This window comes from Biomphalaria glabrata, chromosome 9 (genome assembly GCF_947242115.1).
Source record: "Biomphalaria glabrata chromosome 9, xgBioGlab47.1, whole genome shotgun sequence".
Classification (NCBI taxonomy): domain Eukaryota; kingdom Metazoa; phylum Mollusca; class Gastropoda; family Planorbidae; genus Biomphalaria; species Biomphalaria glabrata.
In genome coordinates, this window is record NC_074719.1 from 28,006,686 (window position 1) to 28,029,734 (window position 23,049).

General features: G+C 36.6%; 1 protein-coding gene across 1 annotated transcript; it reads right to left on the reverse strand.

The window, feature by feature from the left end:
• Nucleotides 1–1,717: 1,717 nt before the first annotated feature.
• On the reverse strand, nucleotides 1,718–21,742 carry LOC106056751 (70 kDa neurofilament protein-like). Its single transcript, XM_056041803.1, has 13 exons — nucleotides 21,587–21,742; nucleotides 18,749–18,979; nucleotides 17,043–17,206; nucleotides 16,342–16,496; nucleotides 12,369–12,555; nucleotides 10,967–11,062; nucleotides 7,858–8,019; nucleotides 7,567–7,692; nucleotides 5,592–5,800; nucleotides 4,788–5,085; nucleotides 3,470–3,580; nucleotides 3,078–3,194; nucleotides 1,718–2,399 (listed from the first exon to the last, which is right to left on the reverse strand). Exons 2-13 carry the CDS (start codon nucleotides 18,957–18,959, stop codon nucleotides 2,361–2,363), a joined length of 1,875 nt encoding a protein of 624 aa, XP_055897778.1. The 5' UTR covers nucleotides 18,960–18,979; nucleotides 21,587–21,742; the 3' UTR covers nucleotides 1,718–2,360.
• Between the last annotated feature and the right edge of the window lie 1,307 nt (nucleotides 21,743–23,049).

Here is a 23,049-nt window from a genome sequence, read left to right on the forward strand (position 1 = left end):
AATGAAACCATTACTTCCCTAATGAAAACATAACTTAAGGTCAAAATCAGCGTGACATTTCTCTAACAAACACACAGACTCAGCTCCTTCAGTGAAATCCACAGCAATGAATCACATTTTGTTTCTCTCGACTGGACACATAATATTCTCAGCAGTCAGCAATAATGGGTTTTGTACGCCCTCCAAATAATCCTAGAACTGACAAATCGCTCAAGCATGCAGTTTATGGCTCAGTTCCAATAGGATAAATAAAACTGTTATGATAGAACAGGAGGAGCGGTGGCTGAGCGGTAAAGCGATTGGCACAGCGCCTCACAAACGCCCTTTTGTCTCACAGTGACCCCCCCAAATTTCACGATTTCGCCCCCCAGGGGTCACTTGCGCCCCTCCACTGTTCTAAACAGTCCGTCCGTTTTCAATGTTTAACAGTGTTCTGGCGCGATACATACGTACTTGTTCTGGGGCAGAGTTTTTACAATCTGTATATATTGTTATAACTCTGACGTGCGCACCGCCATCCAGGCTAGTACAGATGTGCGCACTGTTATAGAATTGACTAGAAAGGATGTCAACTTAAGAAGAAGAGAACAATTTCCGCCCAAGTAGAGAGCCAATATGGAGAGATTGTGCCTAAGATAGATGTTGTTTTGTGTACCTGTGATGTCGTGTAAATAAACGGCTATGTCTCGTTGAGTTGCCTCACTTAAGTTATAACAATATATAATTCTCTTTATGGCTCAACAGTTTGGACACGCAAGCAAGAAGTAAAGGAAAAATTTTTGCGGTTAGAGTTATCACACGAAAAACAACTAGTAGTATTCACCCGTCTCTACGATGGCTGTGTAATACCAAGGTAGCACTAGAGACTCCGAAGGAACATCCGAAACATGTAAAACATTTTATAAACAAACATATTACAAACACTAAATAGCAGCGCAGGACTTAACCATTCTGACCAAGAAGTCATGGAAATAGAACAAGTAATCTACTAAGTAAATTCACGAGGGCCGGACTTAGCCATTGTGGGGCGCTATGCAAAACAAATTTCGCGGGTCCAGGTTTTGGTTAGGGAAGCGGATAATAAGTGAAATTTAGGAGTTTGTATTAGAAAACAAATTTGTCTATGCATTTTATACATTCTTTACTACGTACAGAACTACTTTACTAGCCTTGCGTGTAGCAAAGTCACACAGTACATCATAAAAATTCTGTTTCCTAGATAGATCACGCTTAATAGCAAGAATTACCAAATGTTTCAATCTATCTTTGAGAATTGTTGACCTCAAGTAATTCTTCATTAGTTTAAGGCGCGAGAAGCTTCTTTCACCAGTTTACACAATTACGGCTAATGCATATTGCCGTTTTTATTTATCGCGCGTAGGATTGGCGTTTTCTATATTGAATGACACCCCAAAATGACAATGTTGGTCTATATATTTCCGTATATTTTAAGGACTTTTACGTATATTTTGCAACTTCGGGAGTTTCCAGGGGCTCCTGGTAAATCGAAAGGAGGGCTTGGGAAATCTGTTTTTAAGTTATAAAATGGTTTAATTTAACAATTTATACACCTTCAATTAGTGCGGGTCCTATGAAAATGCGGGTTCTATGAAAAAGTTGCTACAAAAACTGTTGTGTATGCTCTATAAAGTCAAGAGATGAGAACTTAAATATAAAATATAAGAAAAACATTTTAAATAGGTAGACAATACATGAATAACGGCCAATTATTTATTGGTACCTTCATTACACTTAGAACATAATAGTATAAGCAAAGCTTCATATAAACTATCAATAAACTTTCAATTGAATAAACAACTCATGTTATCAGTACACCGATGTTTGCTCTAGCTCTACGTCTAGTTCACAAGTCAAATTTAAATATTTTTTTTTTACTTAGAAAAATTATAACAATTAAACTAAAGCTTCCCCCGTGTGGGCAACGAGCTAGTAGCTTTTTTCAGTGATGTATGGAAATGTTATATTTCTAGGAAAATAGTTAGAGCCTTTTTCAGATCAGCGTCCATGCAGGTTCCGTGCAGGCTGCTGGTTACATACATTTCTGACTTGAATAGAGGTATTGTAAAAAATGCTTATAAAGAATGTTTTAACACAGAAAAAAAACAACACAATTACACACACTTCTCCAGACACGTGTGCACTCCCATTTCCCAGTAGAATCCTACTGACAACTAAAAGTCTACATTTAATAGGATGGAGAAAATCAACTAAATAGAAAACAAAGGAGGCCCTAATGCAGTATTAAGTGTCTACATTGAATAGTCATCTCTCTACTTTTCATTTCTCCCAATGGTTACATAAGATAGAGGAGAGTTGAGAATGGTTTCCAAATGTTCTGTCTATTGAAAGCTGGCTGTCTCCTCTATACGAGCTCTCTCCTGAGAAATTCAGAAATAAGATATAAGATAAAAAGTCGATGAACAAAAATTATAAGTTCTTGAAATGAGACAGAAATTCGATGAAAATAAAAATGGTATGTTCTTGATCAAAGATTAGAAGTTGATAACAAAATTATAAGCTTATGACATAAAAAGTTAATGAGAAATGATAAATTTTAGATTAAGATAAGAAGTCGATGAAAAATTACAAGATGATAAAATATAGGATAAGAATTATTTTAAAATGATACGTTCTTGATATAATATACGAATTCTTTGAAAAGTGATAAGTTCTTGATATAACAAAGGAATTCGATGAAAAGTGATAATATTTTTTACATGAGAAAAGAAGTCGATGAATTAAGTTTTGTTTATATGTAAAATATTTCATATAACTTTGTAAATAAGATAATGCTAATAGAATTTTAAACTGTATGATAATATAATACTTAAAAGTACACTTTTTATTAAATGGCTAATATTAACCTGTCCACTCTAATTGAATAATACTGACCTGTCCGCTATAATTGAATAATACTGACCAGTCCACTCTGAATAATACTGACCTGTCCACTCTGATTGAATAATACTGACCTATCCACTCTGTTTGAATAATACTGACCTGTCCACTCTAATTGAATAATACTGACCTGTCCACTCAGATTGAATAATACTGACCTGTCCACTCTGATTGTATAATATTGTTGTTGCCCTGTTGCCAGCTCCCCATGTCTCTGCGCCTTCATAGACAAGATCCCCTGGCAAGGCAAGAGCTTCTTGTGACTTGGCGTAGACCTAAAACATTAGGCCATTTATTAGCGTAAGAGATGTGTGTCAAGTATTTAGGATCGTGTTACTTTGTTACTTTAAAGTAACTAATAGGCTAGCCTTCTTACTTACGTTGATTCATTATTTTAAGGTAACATTGAAGTAAGTTTAAATATACTTTTTAACATTGGTTACTTGACTTACTTCGTTACCTTAAGTGAATCTTTGTAAGTAGTCTCCATTCAAACAAATAAAGTGTATACCTATAGTAAGAAGAGATAAGATGAAACAAAAGTAAAAACCTTTAATTTGGCTCCAGATTTAAGAACATAGTTCTGGAAGACATACTCATAAGGTTCACGTCTGCTGGGTTCTACAATACGTCTTAGCTTCCAGCCATTAAGATCAACATCCTGATGAATAGATTGTAAAAGTACATAGTGAGTTTCTGTTTTTTTAAGTATGATGCCTGGGAATAGAATATTTTAAAACATACAATAACAGTAACAAATTGTATCTGTATAGAGTACTCATAGATTTATCATAAAAGTCTCTAGTGCTGTCTTGGTCATACACAAGTCTCTAGTACTATCTTGGTCATATACAAATCTAGTGCTATCTTGGTCATATACAAATTTAGTGCTGTCTTGGTCATGCACAAGTCTCTAGTGCTGTCTTGGTCATACACAAGTCTCTAGTGCTATCATAGTCATACACAAGTCTCAAGTGCTATCTTAGTCATACACAAGTATCTAGTGCTGTCTTAGTCATACAAAAGTCTCTAGTGCTGTCTTGGTCATGCACAAGTCTCTAGTGCTGTCTTGGTCATACACAAGTCTCTAGTGCTATCATAGTCATACACAAGTCTCAAGTGCTATCTTAGTCATACACAAGTCTCTATTGCTGTCTTAGTCATACAAAAGTCTCTAGTGCTGTCTTGGTCATACACAAGTCTCTAGTGATATCTTAGTCATACACAAGTCTCAAGTGCTATCTTAGTCATACACAAGTCTCTAGTGCTGTCTTGGTCATACACAAGTCTCAAGTGCTATCTTAGTCATACACAAGTCTCTATTGCTGTCTTGGTCATACACAAGTCTCTAGTGCTGTCTTGGTCATAAACAAGTCTCTAGTGCTATCTTGGTCATAAACAAGTCTCTAGTGCTATCTTAGTCATACACAAGTCACAAGTGCTATCTTAGTCATACGCAAGTCACAAGTGCTATCTTGGTCATAAACAAGTCTCTAGTGCTATCTTGGTCATAAACAAGTCTCTAGTGCTGTCTTGGTCATAAACAAGTCTCTAGTGCTATCTTGGTCATAAACAAGTCTCTAGTGCTATCTTAGTCATACACAAGTCACAAGTGCTATCTTAGTCATACGCAAGTCACAAGTGCTATCTTGGTCATAAACAAGTCTCTAGTGCTATCTTGGTCATAAACAAGTCTCTAGTGCTGTCTTGGTCATAAACAAGTCTCTAGTGCTATCTTGGTCATAAACAAGTCTCTAGTGCTTTCTTTGTCATACACAAGTCTCTAGTGCTATCTTGCTCACACCAAAAAAAAAATGAAATAAAACTAAACATTCTAAAACCACACTGTTCACCGCTTCCTGATTTACCTTTTGGGGGGATGTTGAATTATTGACTAACGTGATGAAATGGCCTTCCTCGTCTATTTCGTCTATAACAACAGGTCCTTTAAATGTCCGCTCAAATTTTCTTTGTTGTTTGGACACAGAGATAGTTGACAATTCTGAACCTTTTCCTAATTCCTGCAGAGTTGACGATCCTGAAACTTGAACTTGGGCAAACTCCTGCAGAGTTGACGATCCTGAAACCTGAACATGGCCAAACTCCTGCAGAGTTGAGGATCCTGAAACTTGAACTTGGGCAAACTCTTGCAAGCTAAACTCATTCCTAGTTACAAAAAAAAAGCACAAATACAAATAAGATTAATAAGAATAATAAAATGCATACTAACTGATGATACCAAAAAAAAAAGGAACTGGCCACTCTCCATTACACAGGCGTATTGCAAAGACAATGTAAATGTGAAGGTAAGTGCCATAATAGTGCCTACGTGTTACATACATACTGGCAACGAAAGTTTGAGACAGAAAGAGCTGCTCTTACCGGACCACGCACCCTCTGAACTGATAACTCCCCATAACAAGCAGCACGAGAGGAAGAGAACAGACAACTTCATGAATCCTCCCAAAAAGAAGTCTTTTTGATAAGTAGCTACCCACCCAGAACAAGCCCACACCAACACAATTTTCTTAGAATGATTATGCATCATCATTTTTATGACGTCTGATTAATTTTAATCATTTACAATTTACATTAATCTTAGCCTGACGCTCTAATAATCAGGAACGGTAATCCTCGCTTCTTATCACTTAACATTCAGATAGGTCCCTTACCTCTCTTCTAGTCTCTTCAACAAAGATCTGTACTCTTCTATCTCTTGTTGCAGAGAAGTGGTGACCACTTTTTGGGAGTTGAGTTTCTCCAGCAGTTTCTGAATTTCTTCGTTTGCAAGATAGAGTCTCTCTCTGTCTGACTGACTCTCTGTCACTTTGATTTCAAGTTCTCTCTGAAGCTCACTGAATTTCTTTTCATACATCAAGTTCTGTAATGACATCATCAGTCAGTCAGTCAAGGACCAGGTCTACTAATAACTTCTGCTTCCAGTAATGACATCATCAGTCATTCAGTCAAGGACCAGGTCTACTAATAACTTCTGGCTTCCAGTAAGAACATCATCAGTCAGTCAATCAAGGACCAGATCTACTAATAACTTCTGCATCCAGTAACGACATCATCAGTCAGTCAGTCAAGGACTAGGTCTACTAATGACTTCTGCTTCCAGTACACGTTTACAAAAGAAAAAAAACCCACTGATGTTAACAGAGTGTATGATAAACAGTATGATGTTAACAGAGTGTATGATAAAGAATTTGATGTTGACAGAGTGTATGATAAACAATATGATGTTGATAGAGTGCATGATAAAGAATTTGATGTTGACAGAGTGTATGATAAACAATATGATGTTGACAGAGTGTATGATAAACAATATGATGTTGACAGAGTGCATGATAAAAAACAATATGATGTTGACAGAGTGCATGATAAACAATATGATGTGGACAGAGTGCATGATAAACAATATGATGTTGACAGAGTGCATGATAAAAAACAATATGATGTTGACAGAGTGTATGATAAACAGTATGATGTTGACAGAGTGCATGATAAACAATATAATGTTGACAGAGTGCGTGATAAACAATATAATGTTGACAGAGTGCGTGATAAACAATATGATGTTGACAGAGTGCATGATAAACAATATAATGTTGACAGAGTGTATGATAAACAATATGATGTTGACAGAGTGCATTATAAACTAGTCTCCACCGCTCATCAATACAAATGTTTTAAGTGTGCCAAGAGAAACTATTGTTTAGTTCAATGTTTCACAGACTGTGTTCCGTGGAACCCTAGTGTTCCGCAAGGCCTGAAGAAGTATTCTACAAACTACTTGAGTAATAAACGAGAAACCAACTCGCGATTTAATCTCTCAAAAAAAAAACAAAAACAAAGTGTTCTGCTAAATACTAACAATGAGCAAAGTGCTTCGTGAGAGACAAAGTGTGGAACACACTGGGTTAGACTTACATACAAACAAACAACAACACAAGCTTAAGTCTACATTGATTTAACTGAAACAAAAAAGTAAAAATGTTATTTAAATTATTTATTAAGATTTAAGAAAGTAAAACCACGAACAAAAACGTAATTACTGAATTAACGAATTAAAAACAACTGTATTCCCTGCACAATGTCCTGGTCACAAGAAAATGTAACGCCTAGTTCTGTCACAGCTTCATCTGTCATTTGGTCACATAGATGGGCAGTAAGGGGAAAGTAGTTGGACAGTTGTTTCATGGTCTTGCTAGAGAGCGGACATCTATATATTGATTGTAGTTATTGGACTTATGTGATTTCATTATTGAAGAGTTAAAACAGTGGGTCATATTATTTGGATTATTATTGCTCGGTACATGACCAGCAGCTTATGGCTGGATATTCAAGATTGATTGATCTTATACGCTATTCACTGTAGGCAATAATACTCAGTGTATTTTAGTTGTATCCTATAAATAGAACTTGGTCCCGCTGACAGCTCTACACGAAGTTAGGAATCCACAGTAGCATGGCTCCAAATAGTTGTAACAACCTCCAAAACAAGTACCACGGCTAGTTGTGTGTCCAACCTAAGCACTTCTAGTCCAAAACTGATAATTTCCAAGTCTAACTGTTAAACAAATATTAATTTCAAGGTAAACTGTTAATCAGTTCTAGTTTGTAAGTCTATGTGTCTCTACTTACTAAGCTTTCAGTATCTGCCAGTCTGTTCCTCAACTCAATCAGCTCCTGTTTCTGACGACCCAGATCTTCTCTGGCGTAGGAAGCCTCCAATTTATATTTCTGGACTTCAGTGGAAATTTCTTGAATCTGTTTATATATATATATATATATATATATATATATATATATATATATATATATATATATATATATATTAGAAACAAATAGCATCGTTCTAAGCTAACTTTAACAAGAGAATATGTTCTAATTCTATAATGTCTATAAAGTTCAGATTCGATCAGGAAGAATTACTTGAATTCCAAATGCTGTGGCGTTCTCTCCCTTGATTTGATCAGCTCTGGCTTCGTATTCTTGTCTTATTTTCTGTATTGCCAAGTACACGTCGTTTTTCCAGAACTCTCGGTTCCTGACTGCTGAATCTATACTGGCCAGAACTGACCACTCCTTTCTTTCCTGGAGCAAGTAGAAGTCATTGATTTATAAACCTGCTTCAACGTTTTAAATAGGTCAAACGAGCGTAGAACTATTTTTACTGATCACATTCAAACATCTATACATGATCAAAGACACTCACCAGGAGGATTGGTTGCACTGGCGGAACCGGGGGGGGGGCTATATGGGCGATCTCCCCCCCCCCACTCGGCCCTTTGAGGGGGGCGGACGAATTTTAGTAAAGAAATCACCCAATTTGTATACGAATTTATTTATTATGTTAATAATATATCCTAATTATTTATATTATATTCCATCCTATTTTTAGATTATTTCACACACCCCTCTAGTATGTACACCTATTTGGTGGGATGGGGAGGTTGCGATTGCATCAAATCCGCCCCCCCCACCTGCGAGTGGGGGGGGCGGTCCAATTTATTTGTAGATTTTCACAGCTTGTTAACGAAATCAATTAAATATCCATATTATTAAAACTTTTTATTGATATTTTAACCATTCTTTATATGATGTCGTTCTCCTGATTGGGTGGGGTGGGAGGGGCGAATACATGTACTGCCCTTCCAACCTAAACCTTTTGAGTGTATGTGTGTGGGGGTCCTACTTTTAATTAGAAATCATAGTTTGTGAACACAATTAGTTGAATTACAATATCATGTTTATATTATGTTGCTATACTTCTGGTATCTTGGTCGATTCGGTGGGGTAGGGGGGGTCGATTGCATGTATTGTTCTCCCCAGTCCAACCCTCTGAGTGGGGGGTGGTCCTATTTTTATAGAGAAATCATAGTTTGTGAAGAAAATTAGTTGAATTAATATATAATTTTTATATTATGTCGCTATACTTCTGGTATCTTAGCCGATTTGGTTAGGTGGGGGGGGGGGGGCGATTTCTCTTGTGCTGCCCTCCCCACTATAGCCCTCTGAATGGGGGGGGGGGGGAGGCGATCCTTTTTTATGGAGAAATCATAGTTTGTGAACAAAATTAGTTCTAGTTATTTTAAGTAAGACTATTTTTTTTTTGGAAAATGTAGAATTCATACGAAACTTTTCGTTATAAGAGTTAACAATTGAGATGAGTTCTGAACCAAAATATTATTACACTGGTCATCTTTTTCAGACCTTTGCTCATACTGATTATTTTCTGTGGTATGAAAAAAATTGGGACAATAACTTACAATTTATACTTCAATCCTAAAAATGCAAAAAATTTAGAGCAGAATCTAATTGTTTCACTTAATTTCTCCTCCAACTTCCGAAATGTTTTTTTTTTAGAGATTTGAATTCTAGTTCTGTAACAAAACAAAGTTACAAACATACCTATTGAACAAAATGTATCACTTACAAATGAGCTTTTTTGTAAATTTATAATAAATTGACAGTCGCCTGATTGAATGTTCAGTTGACAGTCGCCTGATTGAATGTTCAGTTGACAGTCGCCTGATTGAATGTTCAGTTGACAGTCGCCTGATTGAATGTTCAGTTGACAGTCGCCTGATTGAATGTTCAGTTGACAGTCGCCTGATTGAATGTTCAGTTGACAGTCGCCTGATTGAATGTTCAGTTGACAGTCGCCTGATTGAATGTTCAGTTGACAGTCGCCTGATTGAATGTTCAGTTGACAGTCGCCTGATTGAATGTTCAGTTGACAGTCGCCTGATTGAATGTTCAGTTGACAGTCGCCTGATTGAATGTTCAGTTGACAGTCGCCTGATTGAATATTCACCTCAGGTTAAGACGATTGAAAAGAATTCCTGATGTAGAAAACAGGAAGTAGAATGACTAAATATTGAGTTCAGTCAGTTCAGTCAGAAAGAGTCAAGAGTTATCCTCTGAACGAGGCAGTCAAAGATGATTTTAGTAGTAGCGTTTTAGTCGAGTTGTAACTCTGAGTTGAGTAGTATCTTTTGGGCAGTTGAAGCCATTGAACACTGAGAGTTAGATATGTATTTTTGGTATATTATTGTTACCCGCCGTGATGCGGACGTTACATGTGGTTTATTCTGTAACTAATCCTCTTGGACATTCAATACCGCTGTTATGTGGATGTAATTATGTTTCACATCGGAAGTCTTAATGTAACTGCCAATAAGGTTCAAGTATTGTTATTATTGTCATTAAATAAACATTGTATTTGTCTGCCAAAGAGAACTTGAGTCAATCTGTAATGTCTGTGTCTGTCAAGTGTGACTCCCTACAAAGTTCTGGATTGGCTAGTGATTGGTTGTTTACAGCATCGGAGACAGCGCAATGGAGCCTATTCAGAAGAAGTTGTTTCCATGTTTGTTTCAACTCATTGTCTGGGATAGCAATCATGTCATATGTCATATGATGTAATATAATAAATCTTGTTGACATGGTATGTCATGGTAGACAGAGTCTCAACCAACAAGACGTCTGCTTTAGAATCTTTTCAGCTACATATTTGTTTTTAAATTTGGTATTAAATAAACAAAACTTGATCTCCATTGTGACATTCTCAGAACGTGACGCTCTACGACTGACAACAGCATTGTTACGTCACAGTTGAACTGACTCAAAATAACCCTGGCTACACATTGACTGGTGCACACATTGACTGGTGCACACATGGCGTAGGTTGGAGATAAAGTAACACAGAAATGTGAAACTAAGTTGTATTTATGTCTACCTTGTCAAGTTCCCTCTAGCTAGACTATACGCCTACCTACCACTGAGACTACACTTCTACCTGCCACTGATAACGCTTGACATTCAAAGGTAAGCGTATCGTATAACTTGATGTGGGTTGGTTGGTGTCACCATTTATGACTGTCGTCAATGTACTATGCAATAAATGCATGGTTCTAAAGTTCCTCACCAAACGCCCCAGACTAACATGATTTATAAACGATAGAAATTTATTGATCGAGTTTTTTATTGTGGCCTAAACAATTATAAGATTCACAATTCAGACATCTCTAGTAATTACCTTGTCATGAATGGCTTTTAAAATTCTCATTTCCTCTTGCAGTTTCTGACATTCGTTGGTGGCATTCAACATCTCAAGAGTTTTCAGGCTAAGTTCCTTAATAGGAAAATGATACATATTTAGGAATATATTCAAACAATACAAATATAATAAGATGATCCTTGGTATCGCATCACAAATGAAGAGATTAGAAACAGGAAGAATAAGTAATTGGACCCCCAAGGATGACATGCTAACCACTGTCAAAAAGAGCAAGCTTAATTTAATTCTGGCCAAATCAAATGTTCCTTTGGGGCCCGCAAAGAGCTTACTTTAGGGAACAGTACCAGGAATAATAAAATTAAAATACTTTTTTTTAAAGAAAGCTTATATTAAGCGTGTATGTATCAATTAGTTAGGATCAGTCATGTAATTAAAATTTTACTAGATCTAGATAATAACAATAATAAATCTGTGCGATTAGAAATATTTTTTTTTGTTTAGCGCAATTTCAGGCTTTTAGCTTTCTCAATACGCTATTATCCTATCACTTGTCTGGATCAGTTAAAGGAAATGGGTTGGTAATCAATCAAGTACAATTTCTTTCCCTTGTTCGAGATACCAAACAAAATAATTAATTACAATAGTTAATTAATTTTTTATTTTGTTTTTTTGTTAAATTGATTCTTGTTTTGTCAAGTAAAAAAAATAATTTTGCAAATGTCAACTTGATTCGAGATTGTGTTTGGGAGAAATAACATGTATAAACTTTTGACCAGACAGACAGAGTGTGTTGACACTATTGATATAAACTTTTGACCAGACGGACAGAGTGTGTTGACACTATTGATATAAAGTTTTGACCAGACAGACAGAGTGTGTTGACACTATTGATATAAAGTTTTGACCAGACGGACAGAGTGTGTTGACACTATTGATATAAAGTTTTGACCAGACGGACAGAGTTTGTCACGTATAGGCGTATCATAAATTTTGCAATTTCTCTAATCTTAACTTTCGCCTTTTTAGGGTCGTTCCAGATTGGTCTAGAGCTGATACACAATATGTATGTGTCAAGTTCAGAGATCAACCACGAAACAGCTATTTATAGTAACAAGTTCACCATTTTCAACATCGTGCACAAAATAGATGCAACAGATTTCTTTTGTCTATTCAAAGTATTCGTTCTTTTTTTAAATTAAAGTATAAACATTATATGCACTTAAGTATTAACCATTTTTGATAGATTAAAAAGTAGTTTTATAAGTTCATATTTTACAGTCCTATAATGTGACACTACATCCCCTCAATCTACAGTTTTCTGAGGCGTGTTTAAAATATGCTTATCGTTGTGGTCATACAAATGTGAGCGCTGTTACTTCCAGCTTGTGTATGACGTTATGTGTGAGTACGCTAGACATACCAGTTTCACTTTTTCCAAATCGTTTTGATATCTAGCTATTGTTTCTCTGCGTCTTTGATTTTCTATCTCATTTAGTTCACTCACAGACCTGAACATCTGGAGCTCACTTTTAAGTTTGGATGTGACCTGGGTCAACTTCACCAGTTTCTCGTAGTCATCATCATGTAATGCTTTAGCCAAGTCCAGTCTAGACATGGAGTAAAATACATATTTTAATATATAAACAGACACAATTGGAATAATATCAACAATGAAATAATCTAAGATCTACTGTCATATGACAGTCAAACAAAATTTGTTAAAAATAAATTTCTTTAAGTTCAAACAAAATAAGATTGGATCGGATCGAATCCGGATTTGATCTGATCGAAGAGAATTGGATAGGATCAGATCGGATTGAATCTAATCAGATGGGAAGTGAGTTGAACTGGAACAAAGTTGTTCGGATCGGATTTGACCGAGTCTGAGTTTCTTAAAAAAAAATAGATCCGCGTTATTACCAATATATATTCTATTCCCCTCTCTGTCAGTTATTTGACAAACTGCACATTCTCCATCTTTGGCCAGAACTTCAGTTTTCTATTTGATTTCCTTCTATATGAATGTGTGTGCGGTGGAAACCATTGTAAGAAATATTTTGTTATATAGATAGGTGGCGACCGTTTGGCGTCATAGTTCTGCAGGGTTTACTAACTTATTATACATATACTAAACTTAGTGCGTTGTCGCCCCTAAACCAAAAGTGAATGTTTCCTTAAAGGTCAAGGCACGCAAGTCGTACCGGGCTGCAGCGGGGAGATCTCAGTGTTAAGATTTTCTTTCTTCACGTTACTTTGCAAAATAGAGTTCAAACACTGATCAAAGCTACCCATGGGCGTAGCCAGGATTTTTTTTCGGGGGGGGGTGAATTCCCTACCGACCCCCCCTCGCAAAAAAAAATATATGCATTAATGTGTATGTGTGTGTGTACATAATCTTTATTACATTCTGACCCTTCGTTCTTTCGGAAGACGTTTATTGTGCCCTAGAATATGTTCTTCCATGAGTTAGTGGAAAAATTGTAGATTCCCCGACATTATTAGCAAAGAGGTCTGGGGAAGCAATAGGAGCTCCCCCAGCCCCCGCCGCCAATCACTATTTCTGATATTGAAAGCCAACAAAATGCTTATTCTGAGGTATCTACAGTGCATTTTCCTGCTATTTAAAAGTTATATTTCAAAAACCTAATGTGCTATTCTTACTGACTTAGACCCTCCCTCGTCGTTCGGCGCATTGGCCATCTAGCTGTTTCCATAAAATTGTAGACTCCCCGCCATTACTAGCAAGGGGGTCTAGGAGCTCCCCAGCGCTTCGCCCCGCCGCCAAGCACTATTTCTGGTATTGAAAGCCAACAAAATGCTTATTCTGAGGTATCTACACTGCATTTTCCTGCTATTAAAAAGTTTTATTTCAAAAACCTAATGTGCTATTCTTACTGACTTAGACCCTCCCACGCCGTTCGGAGCATTTGACGTCAAGCTGTTTCCATACAAATCTGTCACTGGTAATGTCTGAAGCCTCTTTCCACCTACCATGAGGACCTCCATGAATGAGTGGCGTCAAGTTGTACTAGAATATCATTGCAACTCTTCTTATGCGTAATTCATTTTGTCGGAGAACATGTCCCGCAAACCTCATGCGTCGTTCTCTCACAATCTTACTAAGGGGTCGACTCCCAGTTCGGCATAGGATTTCCTTGATTTAGACCCGATCTCTATAACTGAATCCTAAAATCTGTCTTAGCCATCTTTGTTGAGCTACATTTAGTGTTTTTCGATTTCGGTAGATGACTATTCACTGCAGTTTATTAATGGGGCCCTGCCACTGGTAAAAATGTGTAACCTCTCTTGAATACGCTCTTGGAATTAAGTGACTGTAGTTTGATTTAGATTTTATATCGAAAAGAGAAGTTTTATCGTCAAAATCTTCTGTTGGGGGTTTTCCACCTCAAATTGCTCTGTAGAAGGATCTTAGACTCAAAACCATCTGGAGGGGTTTTAAACTTTAAAAAAAAGCCATCTGTAGAAGAAGGGTTTAATCTCAAAATCCACGATTGGCTTGGCTACGCTCAAATAATTTTAGTGTGTAATTTGCTTTTTTTTTATATTGGAGATGTATTTTTAGCACCAAACCCCTCTGAATGGGGGTTTAAACTCAAAACCCCTTTCGTCAACCCTCATAGCATTTTGAGTGCGTAATTTGCTTTTTTTTCTTACACTGAAGATGTATTTTTTATCCTCAAACCCCCCTGGGAGGGGTTTAAAAACTCCTTTGACTACGCTCATAGATTTTAGGGTGAGTAATTTTCTTTTATTTATATTGAAGATGTACTTTTAGCTTCAAACTCCACTGGAGAGGAGTTTAAACTCTAAACCCCTTAGACTACACTCATAACATTTTTAGTGTATAATTTGCTTTGTTTTTATTATTGAAGAGGTATTTTTTTACCTTCAAACCCCGCTGAGTCAAAACCCATTTAGCTACGCTCATAACATTTTGAGTGCGTAATTAGCTTTTTTTTTTTATATTAAAGAGGGGGTTTATCGTAAATTTTAGAGGGGGTTTTAAAATCAAAATCTTCCTTAACTGTGCTCTTGGAATTAGGGGATTTTCGTTTGCATTTTTTTTTGTTTTGTTTTATAGAAGAGGGGGAGTTAACTGCAAAAACCCCAGGTAGGGGGTTTAAAACTCGAACCCCTCTGGTAGGGGTTTTAAACTCGAACCACTTGGTAGGGGTTTTTAAACTTGAACCCCCCTGGTAGGGGTTTTTAAATTCGAACCCCCCTTGTAGGGGGTTTTAAACTCAAAACTCCCTGGTATGGGGTTTTAAACTTAAAACCCCTTTGGGTTTTAAACTTAAAACCCCTTTGGTTGTGCTGGGGCAAGTGATGGTTTAGTATTAAAATCTCACCTAAAATAAACAAAATCAAAGCAAAAAATCAATCACTAAATTCCGACTCCCCCCCCCCCGAGGGGCGGGGGATTTCATTTCGGGGGGGGGGGGGGGGGTTGAACCCCAAATCCCCCCCCCCCATGGCTACGCCCATGAAGCTACCCCTCCCTTTCCCAAAATTATTAGTAGTGGGTATAACTCAATGCCATAGACAAAAAAAAACATAGTGTATATACGAAATTTTACCCCAATTTAAAATCAATTATTGCAACCAAAAACTAGTGATCTGTTGTCACAGATAAATATATAACATACTGTAGACATTAATCAATAATAAAAACAATAGAGAAGAGACTATGTATTTCTACACGTAGACATTGAAGACTGTCATTTTATTTCAGTCACATCCTTTACTTTCTCCTAAAACCTTCACAACAAACAATGACGCAATATTCACATATTAGCTCAACTAGCTTGAAGAGAATCATTGGCGGCTCATACATTAAACAAAATAAAACTTTCTTCAATCTTTCATTGGCTCTACAAGATGAGAAAGTTATGTAGTAAATCTATTCATGCAAATCATGTGTCCAGCGTGACAGTATTTATACTTCATACTGGAGACTACAACAGAGAGCAGAGTCAATACTAGTTATGTTTCTTCCAAATATGACCATGTAATAGGGGCCTACATTTAGTATAAAACTTCCATCTAGATTTTCTTTAGTTTTATCAAATAGCACATTAGTACTAAAAAAAACCCAGTCATATTAACGTTTCTTTTAATAAAAGTCCCAATGTAAAACGACTAAAGTAAACATTAGTGACTTTGTATAAATTCACTATGTGTAATACTAGTAATAGAAATAATAGAACAGAAATGCAACTTATCGTATTCATTTCCTAATCACCAATTTTCATCATTACAAAAAATGTTTATAAGAGAAGTTCGAGAGACAAGCGTAAGAGTGTCCGGGCGACACTTCATAACTTATTGAGGCTTGTCACGTGATACTAATGGTAAAAAAGTGTTTGTCTTACTCTTGCTGTAGACCATCTGCTTTCACTTCAGCAAAGTTGAGTTTGTTGGTCAGCTCGTTGATCCTTTTCGTGGCCTCATCATAGAGCTCTCTTGTCTTGCTCAGTTCTGTTTCATAAATCACTTTAATGTCTTCAACTTTGCTGCCCCATTTCAACTGAAACACACACACACACACAATTATCTTTTTAATTACAAACAAATGTGGTAACCTACTTGCTTGACCTACTTGTATTAAATCTAGAAACTGGGATACACGCAACAACTATTTTCTAATTTCAAGACAAAGTAGAGATTAGAGATCTACATATTGATTAAACATTAAATTGATATGAGACTAAATAATCACATTAGATTCACATACAACGTGGATTTTTTGAGTTATCTCTCCTGAGTCAAATATTTAATAACTGAGTTTTTTTTTAAAAACCCTTTATTTGGAGTGACCACTTCCTAGTGACACATTGTAGTGACTCATTTTCAATGACCTATTTGCTGTGACCCATTCGAGTTACCTACTTTCACCTAGTTTGTTTAAAGTGACCTATCTTAATAGTTATTAAAACTTGACATTATTTCAACGTCTGTTCTGACATTCATTTAGGCAGCCAAATACTTCCATAACTACTACTGCTCTGTATTCTTTCATCCCAGGACTATTTTAAGATCAGGGTCTATTTGTTTGTAGTATATTTCTCCAGACCTTTAACTCTTTCAGTTCTTTAGCCAATGGGGAGATCTCCAGTTGTAGCGCCGTGATCCTCTCAACATACTGGGCAAATTTTTCATTCAGTTCCTGAAGCTCTTTCTTGTCCCGAGGGCTGGCTGATGAAACGACTCTCTCACTGCTAGACTGGCTGAAATCTCCTGATTATAAAATTATATGGGGAACGAAACAAAGTCCATCAAAAGTTTTATTAAATAGTTGATGGACGTGGACTAAAAAAGGGATACAAATATTGTACAAGAATAATCTTTCAATCGAAATAATAATTTATAGAATAGAATGTAACTAATATAGACAAGGGGCGACTACTTCACAAGCTAACAATCAAAATATACAAATACTTAAAAAACAACAACAGACAAACAAAGCTTATCTCAGGGGAAGAACACATTTACAACTAGGTTACTCTCGATAATGTAGAAGTTAATTCCCTTTTTCGAAATCAAACGAAATAATTATTCACTTACAATTGATTGACTAATTGGTTATTATTTAAAATTGATTAATGTTTTAGTAGGTAATTGTTAGTAGGTAATTGTTAGTAGGTACTTGTTAGTAGGTACTTGTTAGTAGGTACTTGTTAGTAGGTAATTGTTAGTAGGTAATTGTTTCAAGTTTTCAACTGGATCCTAGAATGAGTCTGGGAGATAACAATGATCTATCTCTGGATACTGAAAAATCAATTTACATTGTCACTCTAAAGCAAAATGTTTAATTACCAGAAATAAATTGACTTATTGTTGTTTTTTTTTTTAATTTATACATGTATTGTCTTTGCCAATGAATAATTATGCAAGGTTACAACTTGTTCCGAGAATGGGTGTGGGAGAAATAACTTGTTCAAAATGTGTACTAGAAAGACAGACATCTATATAGGCTTTGTAAAAGATGTGTCTACATACTGCAAGTAAAGGTAAACAATGGAATATTTTATGCAGTGTGATTGAAAGTTAGAAATCAGTTGGAGCGATTCGTTCCATGCTTGAAAGTAATGCAGGTTGAGTGTCTATGATCTAGTCTTACTAGCACGTGCGAGATTTTAACTTGAAATAAATGATTTAATTTTGATGCTCGAGTTTTTGACTAGTGTCTTTTGACCACTTATTGACTATGAAGAAAATGTCAATTTATAATAGGACGTTGTTAAGGCTCATTAGTGAGCAGAGACAAGGTCAAATGTCAACATAGCTTTTAGGATAGCCTTAATACTTTGTCAGACAGGTCAAATGTCAACATAGCTTTTAGGATAGCCTTAATACTTTGTCAGACAGGTCAAATGTCAACATAGCTTTTAGGATAGCCTTAATACTTTGTCAGACAGGTCAAATGTCAACATAGCTTTTAGGATAGCCTTAATACTTTGTCAGACAGGTCAAATGTCAACATAGCTTTTAGGATAGCCTTAATACTTTGTCAGACAGGTCAAATGTCTACATAGCTTTTAGGATAGCCTTAATACTTTGTCAGACAGGTCAAATGTCTACATAGCTTTTAGGATAGCCTTAATACTTTGTCAGACAGGTCAAATGTCTACATAGCTTTTAGGATAGCCTTAATACTTTGTCAGACAGGCCAAATGTCTACATAGCTTTTAGGATAGCCTTAATACTTTGTCAGACAGGTCAAATGTCTACATAGCTTTTAGGATAGACTTAATACTTTGTCAGCACTAAGATACTTACCATAAAGACTATTGACAGCCAAGAAGCTTCTCCTGGAAATCCCTGATGTTATCCCTGTGGATATCCCTGAAAGACGACTGTACACAGCTTCAGTTGCCCGGGGTGCTCTAATAGAAGCATGGTAAGAGAAACCTTCTCCATTGACAATACTGCTGAGAGAACTTTCTGCACTCAAGTCAAAATCATTTTCTAATGTAAGCTGTGAGTCCATGGCGTCTAGAGACTGTGTTCCTTATGATATTAATAGTGAACACAATAAAAAGAGATTGAAATACTATTATTTTGTTGTTGTTGTTGTTTTATGTAACTAAAGGGTACAGTGCGAGCATTTATTTACTAATAAAAGATAATCTCTAGATCTGACATTCTGAGTGACACAAAACATTTTGCTGAAGGATAGGCTTAAGTAAGTGACCTGATAATTGTTACATTGACAAGAGTTAATTCTGGCGCTACTCGTGGCAAAAACATCCTTTAGACCAGTGTTTCCAAAACTCTGTTCCCGGAACCATAGTGTTTCGGGACGCCTGAATAGGTATTCCTTGACCTACAGGAATAATTAACTAGTAGGCCGCCACGTGAATCAATCTCTCTAAAGAATATGCAAAGTGTTCCGCCAAATACTCAGAATGTACAAAGTGTTCCGCCAAATACTCAGAATGTACGAAGTGTTCCGTTAAGGAAAAAAAGTTTGGGAAACACTGCTTTAGAAAGATAAACTAGTTGTGAAACAATCAAATACTGAACCCATATATTTACCCTTGCAGTAAGACCAAACTGTGCACAAGTTTAGATCCAGAGACACCGATAGTCCTGTAATAATGTCTACAGACTGAGATGGATAGAAGAGAAAGGACTTATTGTCCTAAGATAAGAAATCTTAGAACCCACTCTAGACATTTCTAAATAGCTGTCGTGTTTACTTTTGTGACAAGTCAGTTGTGACATGAAACTTCAGATCAACTTTTTATGGGTGGCACTGGGTCTTATCTACAATGCAGTAAATTTCAACAATCCAATATGACTGTACAGGTTGATAGTATTTATTAAGTCACTGTTTCGTGGGCGTCTTTACTTAGTGGTTTTGTGTAGATTGAAAGGTCCTGTAACCCTGTAGAAAGCTTAATGATGTACTAATGCTGGCTCTTTCGCAATGTTCAACCTCTGTTCTCACTTCTCGATAAATTATAATACTTTCTCATTTTGTTAGCGTTCAACTTGACCTTCTGCTTTGTTAGCGTTCAACTTGACCTTCTGTTTTGTTAGCGTTCAACTTGACATTCAGGTTTGTTAGCGTTCAACTTGACCTTCTGTTTTGGTAGCGTTCAACTTGACCTTCTGTTTTGTTAGCTTTCAACTTGACATTCTGTTTTGTTAGCGTTCAACTTGACCTTCTGTTTTGTTAGCGTTCAACTTGACCTTCTGTTTGGTTAGCGTTCAACTTGACCTTCTGTTTTGATAGCGTTCAACTTGACCTTCTGTTTTGTTAGCGTTCAACTTGACCTTCTATTTTGTTAGCTTTCAACTTGACCTTCTGCTTTGTTAGCTTTCAACTTGACATTCAGGTTTGTTAGCGTTCAACTTGACCTTCTGTTTTGTTGGCGTTCAACTTGACCTTCTGTTTTGTTGGCGTTCAACTTGACCTTCTGTTTTGTTGGCGTTCAACTTGACCTTTTGTTTTGTTGGCGTTCAACTTGACCTTCTGTTTTGTTGGCGTTCAACTTGACCTTCTGTTTTGTTGGCGTTCAACTTGACCTTCTGTTTTGATAGCGTTCAACTTGACCTTCTGTTTTGTTGGCGTTCAACTTGACCTTCTGTTTTGTTGGCGTTTAACTTGACCTTCTGTTTTGTTGGCGTTCAACTTGACACTCTGTTTTGTTGGCGTTCAACTTGACCTTCTGTTTTGTTGGCGTTCAACTTGACACTCTGTTTTGTTGGCGTTCAACTTGACCTTCTGTTTTGTTGGCGTTCAACTTGACCTTCTGTTTTGTTGGCGTTCAACTTGACCTTCTGTTTTGTTGGCGTTCAACTTGACCTTCTGTTTTGTTGGCGTTCAACTTGACCTTCTGTTTTGTTGGCGTTCAACTTGACACTCTGTTTTGTTGGCGTTCAACTTGACACTCTGTTTTGTTGGCGTTCAACTTGACACTCTGTTTTGTTGGCGTTCAACTTGACACTCTGTTTTGTTGGCGTTCAACTTGACCTTCTGTTTTGTTGGCGTTCAACTTGACCTTCTGTTTTGTTGGCGTTCAACTTGACCTTCTGTTTTGTTGGCGTTCAACTTGACACTCTGTTTTGTTGGCGTTCAACTTGACCTTCTGTTTTGTTGGCTTGATTTAGAAAGATTGTTTGATTTGTATTGTGCTGACATCGTAAGAATTGAACAAACATTTCCTGGAAAATAGTTGACAATCCCAAAGGTATTCATGACCAGTGCTTTGAAAGATTTGGAAATATATTTGATGCATTTTGTGAAGTTTGAAGTTTCTTTACACGTAATCATTCAATAATTCTTTTATCATTTATTTTATAGTGGATGCATTTAGAAAGTTTTTGCCAAAGACATTTTTGGTAGGCAACAAGTGAAGCAACATTTTTTTCTCTGTGCAATGTTCACACCTGTCCTCTTGTTGTTCTAAGAAGGATAGTCTCTAGAACTGAATTGTTTCACGCTTTATGAATAAGTTCTTTTAGAATCGAAGATGATTACGTCCCTTTGCAAACATCTTGCAGGAAGACACGACACAAGGACTACAGAAACGCATACCTCAGAGACATAATAACCTTCCTAAACTAAATTTAATGTCCATTGAAAAGTGAAGGTTTTGTTCTAGATACCGCAGAGTACGGATGGGTGCAGTAAGTCACGTGACCACACAAAACTCAGTTGAGACCTGCCTATTTCGTCACATCTACTGCAGACATTGTCTTTGTCCGCCGGGTGTCTATAGGAGTTGTCCTTTCGTCGTCCTTCGGCTTGGGTTTTTACTTGGCTTCAAATGTCTGCGAAATTTAAGACAGCTCTCCTTCTTTTTCAGACGCTAACAGTTGCCAGCTGCTTCGCTTTATTCCTGGGATGGGAAAATGGCGCATGATTATTTTTATAGCAATTCCAAGTTAATTATCACACACACACACACACAAAGATTTTGTGTTAACTAAAGGCTTAGGGTGGAAAATGAAAATCAGTTGTTGTTTTTTTTAATGGAAGGGGGGGGGGGAGGTCGGCAGAACTTAATTGTTGACTTCCTGTAAGTTTGACTGTCATGGCAATAGAACAACAACAATAAAGCTAATGCGAAGTGTAATGTATCCATTAGTTTGGGTCAGTCATGTCATTACATTTGTTATAGATCTGTCAACACTAAATCTGTGCGAATAATACTCTACTTTTACCCATTGTTTTTATTTAACGCTATTTCATGCTTTTAGCTTTCTCAATACGCTAGGATCCTAGCACTGGTCTGGACCAGTCGGAGCGGGGGGTGGGTGGAGAAAGAAAGAGATCTCTGGGTGGAATTTACCGTAATTAGTTTTTACAAAGAGATGGGGGGGGGGGGGTACGATCTGAACTCGAAGGCTCACGTCTTCTCGGGCTGACCTACTAACTGCTAGCCAGGTACTTTTGACTAGAGAACATTGCATTGTTATATATTGTTTCTTTCCATTTAAAGCGACGACCTATATAAGGGACTAATTCAGCTTAAACCACCACTTCAGGCAAGTACATATTCTTTACTTTCTTTTAGATACCAAAAAAAAAATTAACTACTAATAGATAATTAACTAATTGGTTAATTTTTTTTAATTCTTGTGTTATCATGTAAAAGAAATAATTGTGCAAAATTCGAACTTAATCTGAGATTGGGTGTGGGAGAAATAGCGTATATAAACTTTTTACCAGACAGAGTGAGTTCATATTAGCTTTGTAAAAAGTGAAACCTAAAACCCACTATATGTCTATCCTTAATGTTAACATTCAGACTATGTCTGCTTTCAACTCTTGACCCAAAAAGCCTTAACTCTTCAATGTCAAGTTCTAAATGAACTAACTCTAACTAACGCTAATATTTACTTTAGCCCAAAAGTCTCAGCTCAGCTCAGATGTCAAGTACACTTCCCTCAGTCATATACAGAGTCTAGCGAGGAAATATCTCCAGTTAGAAGAACATAATTTGTCTAGTTGTCTAAGAGATTTTGTTTGTTTTTCTTATGTATTGTGCTTCTAAACATCATTCCCCCATACCAGCGGTTCTCAATCTCTGGGTCTTGTTAGGGGTCGCCTAAGGCCATCGAAAATA